This window comes from Furipterus horrens, unplaced genomic scaffold (genome assembly GCF_987537825.1).
Source record: "Furipterus horrens unplaced genomic scaffold, mFurHor1.1.pri manual_scaffold_10, whole genome shotgun sequence".
NCBI classification, from domain to species: Eukaryota; Metazoa; Chordata; class Mammalia; order Chiroptera; family Furipteridae; genus Furipterus; species Furipterus horrens.
In genome coordinates, this window is record NW_028327180.1 from 46,182,623 (window position 1) to 46,193,447 (window position 10,825).

Here is a 10,825-nt window from a genome sequence, read left to right on the forward strand (position 1 = left end):
AAATATTAAAATAGTGGGATCTTGATGGACTATTTTTCAAAATGTTATTTAAATGTTGTTACATTATTTTTGCAATTTAAGCCAAAAGGGGAAAGATAAAACTGTTGCTATACTTTCACATGACCATCTACATTAAAACAAAACAAAAAACAAAAAAAACTCAAGCAATCTACAAAAGTTACTAGAATAAGTGAGTTTAGCAAGGTTTATTACAAAGTCAATATACAAAAATCAACCCAATTTCTACATATTAGCAACGAACAATTAAAAACTAACATTTTTAAAACTACCATTTACCTTAGCATTAAAAAATATACTTAAGTGTAAATATAACAAAATATGTGAAGGATCTGTGTGTTGGGAACTACAAAAGACTGAAAAAAGAAATCTAAGATCTAAATAAATGGAGTATTATGAACTGGAAGACTTAATATTGTTAAGACGTTAATTCTCCCAAACTAATCCATAGATTCAAGGCCATCCCACTCAAAATCTCATCAGGAAATTTTGTAGAAATGGACAAACTGATTCTAAAATTTATATGCAAAATCAAAGGAACTAGAATACCCAAGTCAATTCTGGAAAAACAAACAAACTTGGATGACTCACATGAACTTATTTCAAGGCTTACTATAAAGTAATCAACACAGTGTAGTACTGGAGGAAATGTAAACACATAAACCAATGGAACAGAATTAGAGTACAGGTGCAGATCCAGACATATATGTTCAATTGAGTTTCAAAAAGGTAAAAAAGAATCTTGTCCTATACTGCATACTTTGTAGAAATATTAACTCAAAATGGATCACAAAATAAATGTAAAACATAAAACTATGAAGCACCTAAAAGAAAACTTAGAAGAAAATCTTTGTGACCTTGGGTTAGGCATAAATTTCTTAGCTACAACTCCCAAATCGCAATCTATTAAAGACTGATCAATTGAACTTCATCAAAATGAAAAATTTGTCTTGTTCAAAAGACACTGATGAGAATAAAGAGACAAGCCACAGGGAGAAAATATCTGCAAATGGCACATCTGATAAAATGCTTACATCTAGAATATGTAAACCAGAGGAAAAAACAATTCAAAAAAGATGTGCAATTTGGTACTGTTTGATTAAAAGGGGTGAGGCCAGGTGGGCAAGAGATGGAAGCCATGAAAACCAAATTTCTTCTCATTTATGAAATGCCTGATAACTCCTTACTCAATTTCAAAGCATTTTAAGTCTCCCTCTCCTGCAGGTACTAGCTGCTGATATTTCAGGTAGCTTACTTATGTCCACTTATTCAGTGAAGGAATGTCACCACAGGAGGCTCAGTCTCTCCCCAGACCTTGGTAGTAAACAAACTACCCATCTCAGCAACCAAGGCATTATCCTTATTAATTTCAAAGAAGACTCCTTGTCAACGGACACCAAGGGTCACAGACCATGGGAAGACCAGGTTTATCAGCAGTTACGGCTGCCGAAGCATGCTGACAGAATGTCTATGGGCCCTGTTGGTGGTCAGTTTTGAATTAGATTTAGTATGTCTATCTACACTTGAGAAATCAATCAGATTTTCCCCCGACCCTACATGCCAGGAGCTGCCTGGCACCTCTAAGAGCTCACCAGATTCAGACAGGCAGCCCCTCCGGCACAGAGACCCTATACACTACTCTGGAGCTAAGTTAACGGCTTGTTTTCTGCTCACAGCAATCCTTTGGATTTTCATACCAAGACCCTCAAGATTTTCTGAAGCTAGACCTTTGTCACAGTCTTCTAACAAAATGTTAAAGGGTCCAAGGAATCAATTTCCAGCCCCCAAATCTCCAGCTTGTTCATTAACACAGACATCTCTCCCATAATTGCCTTCAAGGTGGGAGCGCCAGCTACTGTAACAGCCCACCACACCATTGTATACAAGTTTAGATTTAGAAAAGTGAGACAGGGTGACAGCAAGGCCAAAGGCAACTAACAAAGACATCAGACTGCTCTGGCACTGCTCTGGCACTAGAAGGCAGAGCACTCACCCAACCTCTGGTTCCCAGGGGCCCACACTTACCATAATCACAGGTCGGCTGAGCACTTGTGTCTGAGTATGTTGACTGCAAAGTGGTTTCAGATCCCTGGACAAAGCCTAAACATATGCACAGTGTGGTTAATTTCCCCAAACAAGCCATCTGTCAATGACCTAAGACTACCCTTTAGTAGAGACTGCCCCTCACTGGAAAGCCACCCAAAACTCTAGCTTCTGAACACTTTAATTACACCTCCAGAACATTTTAACCAATGGAAAGGCAGGCTATGTTTAACTTGCTGCATTACAATTGGATAAAAATTTTCAAATACTTGAAACCAGAAACCCATTTTGATAAATGAGTACCCAAATTATCATTCACTTAAACAAGGAAAATATTTGTATCAAACCACTGATTATTGGAGGTGAGCTGCCTTCAATTCACACAGGATGGGGATTATTTCTGAACAATGTTAAGACAAATAAGATCCTCTGTCCCCCAAACCTGAAACCAAACTACTTTGTATTTTTAGTTTTCCTATAAAAATGTACGTATTACAGCCTTGGCTGGTGTTGACTCAGTGGATTGAGAGCCAGCTTGTGAACCAAAGGGTTGCCAGTTCAATTCCCAGTCAAGGCACATGCTTGGGTTGCAGGCCAGGTCCCCTATTGGGGGGGGTGCATGAGATGCAACCACACATTGATGTTCTCTTCCTCTCTTTCTCCCTCCTTTCCCCTCTCTCTAAAAATAAATAAATTCTTTTTTTTAAAGTACATACTACAATTACCTTTTGAATGTAATTACTTGGATTAGCATGTTTATATGGAATAAATATTACATATATCATATCCTATTTTCTCAACTTTCAAACTATTTCACAGCTTAGAAAAATTACTACCAAGCAAGGAAAACTTGAACATCTTCCAGACACTACTGCTCTTAAATGGTTATTGTAATAGACTATGATAAATCCTAGCACCATCCTTAAAACTACATTAAAGGGGGGTGAGCAGGACAGGGGCGAGTAACGGGGGTGGGGGGGCGGGGGAATGGGACAACTGTAATAGAACAACAACAAAAAAAACTAACAAACAAAAAAACTACATTAAGGCTCTGGCCAGGTAACTCAATTGGTTAGAGCCTTGTCCCCTTAAGACAAGGTTGCAGGGTTTATCTTCCTCAGGGAAAATGCAACAATCAACCAATGAATGCATAACTAGAACAACAAATTGATGTTTCTCCACTCTCTCTCTAAAATGAATTAAAATAACAAAAAACTACATTAGCCCTCACCCTGGCTGGTTTGGCTCAGTGGATTGAGCATCGGCCTGCGAGCTAAGTGTCGCTGGTTCGATCTTCCAGTCAGGGCACATCAGAGAAGGAAAACTCTGACTCCAAAAAACCTCCGCTGCCTTGCGGCATACCTCTTCAGGGGAAAGGCTAAGGGAGTAAACCCCGACAGAAAATCCGGAGCCGGAGTCCCTAAGGCGGTTTGACGTAGTCAACACCGGCAACTCCTGCGGCGCACCTGAAGCCAAGCTGTATTGACTCCGTCTTTCCCTTGGACCCTTCAGCTGTGAAGAGAGGGGGGGTCTGCTGCATGGGCAACAGCAGACCCTCCATATCACCCTGCCCAGGCTCTGTAGCTTCAGCTTCACTGGAGAGGACACTCCAGCGTCATCGTAAGATGTCGATTCAACACGGGAGGAGACAGATACCGTGTCACTCCCGAGTCGGACTGCAGAGCCATTCTCGGCGGTGCAGATAGACTCTTAAGAAGCTACACCATCGTCTCTCGAGACGGACGGCTGCTGACGACGAACATCAGTCGGTTGGAGCGTTATCCCATACACCACAAGGTTGTTGCAGGTTCGATTCCTAGTTAGGATACACATCTAGGTTGCTGGTTCGATTCCCTGTCAGGGCTCATGCCTGGGTTGCAGGCCAGGTCCCCAGGTGGGGGCATGTGAGAGGCAATTGATTAATTTATGTTTCTCTCCCTCTTTCTCCCTCTCTTCCACTCTCTCTAAAAATAAATAAATAACAGCTTAACAAAAATAAATACATAAAGAGGGTACATTCAGCCGTGGCTAGGTAGTTGGGTTGCTCAGTTGATTAGAGCATCGTCCTGATACACCAAGGTTGCAGGTTTGATCCCTGGTCAGAGCACATACAAGAATCATCCAAAGAATCCATAAATAAAGTGGAACAACAAATCAATGTTTCTTTCGCTCTCATGCCCCCCGCCCCCCCTAAAATCAATTAAAAAAATTAAAGAGGTCACATTCAAATGGATTCCCTCCAGGGACCCAGAAGCTTCCTGAGATACTTAAATTCTAAACATTGATGAAACAGATCAAGAAACAGTGAAAGCATTTTTCATATGGCTCACCTGTGGGGAAGCTTCACAGTGTAAAAAACCACACTATATCTGCTTTCTCCACTGTTTGCTCAAATAGCTTCTGGAAACCTTTTTGTTCAGCAGTCAGGCCACCAGCAAAACAGCACCAGGTGGTTTGTAAGTACTGCAGCTACAACTGGGACCTACCACATGCTGACAGGCATACATACTGGACCGCAGTAGGAAAGCTGCAGAGCAAAAGCTCTACGTCTACTCACGGGCAACAGTCCAGGTTCTTTCTTCCCTGGGAAAAAGGGAAGACACTCTCTCCAACCCAAGAGCTCAGTGGCAACCTCTGTTCTAGTTCTGTCCTGCCCACATTAATGTTCTGTTCCACAATACTATCCCCAGGTCAGGACTTTCCGTAGCCAGTTATACTCTGTGAGTAAATTCTTTCTTGTCTGATTCATAAATCATTCTCTTCTTGGTTTGATGAACCAGTTTGACCAACTCTCGGTGAAAAAATAAAATAAGCAAGTTTTTGGTCCCATAAAGCTAAGGATAAGACCATGGATTTATGGTAACTATGCACCACAGCTGCCTCCTCTTGGCCAGCCTCTCTGACATCTTTTTCATACAAAAATAAACAAAGCTTCTCAGTTTAATTTTCTCCTTCTTCCTTTTTTTTTTTTTTAATGCATTTATTAAAACTGTGGACAGTGAAACAAAGGGTTTTGGATAGAAAAAGCAACAGGACACAGCCTAGGCAGGGCTGCTTCAGCTCTCTGGAGACATCACAGGTAAGGAGTGAGCCAAGGCGGGGCTGCTGTTGGCTTACTGTGAAGTCAGAGAAAAGGGGGCCTTAGAAAGAGGTGCAGGGGGTTAGCCTGGGATAAGCTGCCACTGCTCACTGCTCCCTTGGTTGCCAGTCTCATGGGGTCCCTTAGACTTTAGGAGAAACTAAAGATGCACACCTGAGAGGGAAGAAAGGTGTGGGTGTGCTCCTGAGAAGGAAAGCAAGCCTCCAAGATGGCCTCTAATGATTCTTGCCTTCTGCCATTATATTGTTCCTTTTCAAATTGAAAGAGGTAGCCAGTGTAGCCAATAAGATTGCAAAAATGACTGAGTATGACTTTGAAGGCTTTCACCTGTGTTCTCTTAGATCACTCATGAAAAAACTAGCCACCAGGCTGTGATGTCCCTTCAGTAGGACTGTGGAGATGCCCACATGGTGAGGAACCACCAGCCAGCATCAAACTATCAGCCATGTTAGACTAAGTCACCTTGGAGGGGTGGTCCTTCAGCACCAGTCAAGCTTTCAGATGACTACAGTGCAGATGTAACCTCGCCCTGGTGTGGGGAACAAATAAAAGTGATACTCAAACAGGTAAGAAATTATTAGCAGCAAAAGAGAAATCTGATAAGCAGGTTAAGAAAACTTTCAAGAGGGGCTAGAGACACTGATAGTCAGAGTTAAGGAATATTTATCACCTGAGAAACAGTCAAGAGTTAACTGAGTGTGAGGGGCACCCATCATGGAATATTTATCACCTGGGAACTATGCATGGTCAGCAAAATAAAGACACTTATTCATGAGTTAATTACTACCCTTAGTCGTTTCAATCACCTTAGATTGTAACTCCGGAGTAGTACATATCCAGTAGGGAAAAACGGAGAGGAAGGGGAGGGGAAGTAAAGAGGGTGGTTTACTCTCATTAGGATAAAAGCGGCCTGCTTTGAGCTTCCGCGCGTGCCCTTTGGTAGGCTGCGCCCAGACTTGCAAATCCATGAATAAACAAATTCCTCGTTTACTGCTTAAGTCCTGTGTCCTGGTGTTTTCTTGCGTGCGTTTCTCACTGGCCACTGTGGCTCAGTTGGTTGGCACATCATCCTGTACACCAAAAAGTTGTGGGTTTGATTCCCAGTCAGGGAACGTACCTAGACTGCAGATTTGATCCCCAGTTGGGGAGCCTACAAGAGGCAACCAATAGATGGTTCTCTGTTAAGACTGATGTTTATCTCTCTCCCCACCCCTCTCTAAAAGCAATGAAAAAATGCCCTTGGGTGAGGATTAAAAAAATAATAACCTTATGAGAGATCCCAAGCCAGAACCACTCAGCTAAACCACTTGTGTGTTCGTACACACAGTAACTGTGAGATAATAAATGTTCCTATAAAAAGACTGGTAGCCCTGGCTGGTGTGGCTCAGTAGATATGAGTGCTGGAATACGGACCAAAGGGTCTTGGTTCTGTTCTTGATTGGGGCACATGCTTGGGTTACAGGCCGGAACCCCGGTTGGGGGTGTGTGAGAGGCAACCACACATTGATGTTTCTCTCTTCCCCTTCCCTTCTCTCTAAAAATAAATAAATAAAATCTAAAAAAAAAAAAAAAGACCAGTAGGGTTTTAGACCTTGGTTTGAAGGCCTGCTTCTGGGTTTTTCTGTCCTGTGTTTCCACTGCTCTCATCTTTCCCCTCAGTGCCAGACATGGAGACTCCTTTCCCAAGCACACATAAACTAAGTTCAAAAGCTGGACAAGTTATTGGAAAGATAATTTATTTTAATCACATTCTATTAGTAATAGTAATTGTAACATTGTCTTTGAGACCTCCAGAGCTTCTTAAAGGCAAAATAGTTGTCTGAGATATGATTAAAATGCCTTTGACTTTAGTGGTCTACTTTTTAAAAGTGAAAAACATTATAAAGCTACTGTGGTTTTCAGCTGATCAAGATCAAGGAAAAACTCCTGGCTGCTGTGGCTCAGTGGATTGAGCGTCGGCCTGAGAACCAAGTGTTGCTGGTTTGATTCCCAGTCAGAGCACATGACTAGGTTGCACGTCAGGTCCCCAGCTGGGGGTGCAAGTGAAAAGCAACCACACAGTGATGTTTCTCTCCCTCCCTTTCTCCTTTCCCCTCTCTCTAAAAATAAATAAATAAACAAACAAATAAATGATAAAAAAAAAAAAATCAAGGAAAAACTAATCATAACCTCACTAGCTTCGTTAACTCAGTACCCACTCACACCCAGAACTACAGCCCACAAGATCTGAAGTTGAAATTCAGACTTGGCCATTAGTGACCTGTCTAACTCATTTTCATTGTCCACAAATATAAATGCTCCATTTTTAAGTTACCCCACAGTACCTAACCATTCATGTTGTGGTTTCTTCAGCAGTCTTGCCCCTAAACACAGAACTGTCTCCCAGTTCTTGGTAAGACCTGGTGAAAAAAATTACATCTTAATTACTAAGATGTCAGTAACAACCCCACTGACTTTCCTACTGAATCAGGAAACCTACAGAAATGCTGGGGCAGGGTTGCCCAATCTTGGTATTACTGATTTCCAAGCCAGATGATTCTTCTTTTTTTTTTTTAAATTTATTTGTTTTATTTATTTATTTACTTTTAGAAAGGGAGAAAAGGAGAGAGGGAGAGAAACATCATTATGTGGTTGCCTCTCACTCGCATCCCCAACTGGGGACCTGACATGCAACCTAGTTATGTGCCCTGACTGGGAATTGAACCAGCGACACTTGGTTTGCAGGCTGACGCTCAACCACTGAGCCACACCAGCCAGGTGCTGATTCTTTTTTTAAAATATTTTATTTATTTATTTTTAGAGAGAGGGAAAGTGAGGGAGAGAGGTAAACATTGATGTGCGAGAGAATCATCGACCAGTTGCCTCTAGTATGAGCCCCAACTGGGGATCGGCCCATGACCCAGGCACATGCCCTGACAGGGAATCAAACCAGCAACCTTTCGCTTTGTGAGAGGATGCCCAACCAACTGAGCCACACTGGTCAGGGCAAGCCAGATAATTCTTTGTGGTGGGGGCCCATCTTGTACATTGTAAGATGTTTGGCAGCATTCCTGGTCTCTTATCCACTGGATGACAGGAGCACCCCTCCTCCCAGACATGACAACTGAAAATGTCTCTAAACATTGCCAAATGTCCCCTAGGGGGTAGAATCACCCCTGGTTGAGAACCACTGGGCTAAGGGTTGATTGCTTCTGACCGGAGGCCTGGCACCACCTTCTTGCCTAGGCCATTGCACAGCAGCCAGACTTCAGAGAAGCCCCAGAGGCTTAGGTTCCATTCTCAGTTCCCAACATTCCAGAGTAGAATCCTGGTTACCCAGCAACCACAAGTGCTCAGCCTAATACCCCCATCAGCGGGGAGGGAGGGCTGTCTGTGGCTCCTGTTTGAGCCCTCACTGGTTACTACCAAGACAAACCCAGCAGTCCAATTCATCCTGGGATGATTTACATAGATTTACATTCGCCCAAGCCTATTACTGCTTCCCCACCCCCATCTCATCATCCATCCACCCTTCCCTTTGCTCAAGTCCCACTGACTTCCCTGAAAGATCTTCTAAAAGGCCAGGCAGCTCCTGGACGGCCCCGCCCCCGGCAGAATGGGGGTTTTATGTCAAGGGCTCCCTGGGCCAGATATTCTTAATTCCCTTACTCTATTACGGTCTATGCTTGAACGTCACGTCTTTAGAGGAGTCCAACCACCTCATATAATACAACCCCCGTGGAATACTGACCACCCCATAATATATTCCATATTCATATATCCCACGTAATACAACAACCCCCTCGGAGTACTGACCACTCCAGAATATATCTCATATTCATTTGTTGGCTTGCTTTGGTCTGCCTGGGTCTATAAGCTGCTTGAGGTATTCTTGCCAGTATTTCAGTGCCGATTCAGCACCTGACACGATGAATCTGACAGTTGGTGAATGAATTACCATGGAAACCAGTCATTCCTCTCAAGGCTCAGGCTCAACTCCGCAAGGCGTAAAGAACCCCGCTAGTCCAAAACCTCCAAATATTTACTCCCCGGAGCCTGCTCCCTCTCCCAGCCAGGGGTCGAAAAGGGGCGGGGTAGCTGCGGCATCTTGCCGGGACACTGCGCGGGGTAGGGTGCGGCAATAGCGAAGGCAGCCGAGCGCGTTGACCCAAAGGGGTGAGACCTGAGAAGGGGAGACCTGTGGCCGCGGAGTCCGAAAAGGCCAGGCCAAGAGCAGAGGTAGTGAAAGAAAAGACCTCAGGCCCAGAGGCCGGAGCCCGCAGACACGGGCGGCAGAAGCCAAGACCTCGGGCGGCCGGGAGCCGGGACGCGAAGATACAAGCACAAAGAACTGTGGAGCCGAGGGTTGAGGGATGCGAATCCTAGGCGACCGGTCTGCGGCGCCATTTTGTGACCGCAGAGAGGGCAGTATCCAGTCTCCGGGGTAGGAGCGAGCGAGTTTGGTGCGGCCTTGGCACGTCCCCGTCCTTTCCCACCTGAAGCCCGACCCCTAACCCTGCCAGGCTCACCTGTGTAGCTCATGGCAGCGACGAACACTGCACTTGAAGCCTCGGGCAAATGACCCGCACATCGGACGCCGAAATACACGCGACAATCTCACGGGTCCTTTCTGCACACAACCGAACCCCGCCTCCCAACTTAATTGGCTGGTTCGCGGCTCTGGCTTCACGTTTATTAGGCTACTATGCTGTCCATCGTGAAGTATCCTCATACCAATGGCGAAAGGTATTGCCAATCTCAAGAAAGCCCCACCCTACTCCCGCCTTCCGTTATCTCAAGCCCGCGGCGATTGGCTAAGATAAGCAACTCTAGGGGTGGAATCCTGTAGCGTTCGAAGGGGCGGAGATATGCACTACGGAAAAGCCTTAGGCTCAAGTGCGGCCGTATGGGAGGAAGCATGTGTGTCCTGGAGGCCCACCAGAGGGAGACGGGTCTAGAACGCAGGGCACCGCTCCAATCCTGGCTCTGCCAGCAGGGTGCTGTGCCTACCTGGGCTGTTTCTAACATCTCTGGCCTTCAGCTCCAAAACGAACACGGTAAAGCCATGTTGGAATGAAAATAACAACTAAGCGCCAAACAAGATGCTTGGGCACAGGTTCGGGCATATGAGATACTATATGTAAAACAATCAGTCTAGTGCCGGTGCACTAAATAATTATGTCATAATGGCTGCATAACAATAGCAAATGTATTTATATAGCATGTTTATATTATGTTATAAATGTTTGATTACCATTTCAAATGCTTCCTCATACCTATGAGGACATTTAAAAATTCTCATTTAAAAGAAAACTGAGACTTGGAATTCATGACTTGCTCAAGGTCCTTCACACTGAAGTGTAAAAGCTGGAAAGACCCCTCTAAAACCTTAGTCGTTCTGGACTTTAGAGGTCCTGCAGTGGCCCAGCCAGGCTCCAGCCCTGTCCTCACCACCCTCACTGGATATGTGTCATCCAGTGTCAGAGAAATATAGTAACTTCTATTACTCAATAGAGCTGCAGACATTGAAAATGTCACTTGTGTGTAAAAATTCATCAAGCTAATGATTATGGCTTTTACACTTTTCTGTCATAATTCAGGTGGGGAAGAGGGAGGTGGAGGTGGAGAGTTAACAGCTAAAGAGATTGGTCATGAGTTAATAATCCATGTGTAGATGAGGGTTCA

At 44.3% G+C, this 10,825-nt stretch overlaps 1 protein-coding gene across 2 annotated transcripts in view; it reads right to left on the bottom strand.

Annotated features, from left to right (window-relative positions):
• AKAP8L (A-kinase anchoring protein 8 like) overlaps nucleotides 1-9,787 on the bottom strand; it is a 35,410-nt gene extending 25,623 nt beyond the window's left edge. For both annotated transcript variants that reach the window (XM_090289824.1, XM_090289823.1), the window contains exons 1-2: nucleotides 9,670-9,787; nucleotides 2,044-2,118 (exon numbers count right to left, since the gene is read on the bottom strand). In XM_090289824.1, the coding sequence (XP_090145950.1) occupies nucleotides 2,044-2,118; nucleotides 9,670-9,682 (88 nt within the window). In that variant the 5' untranslated portion in view covers nucleotides 9,683-9,787. The remainder of the gene's footprint in view (nucleotides 1-2,043; nucleotides 2,119-9,669) is intronic.
• Nucleotides 9,788-10,825: the final 1,038 nt, after the last annotated feature.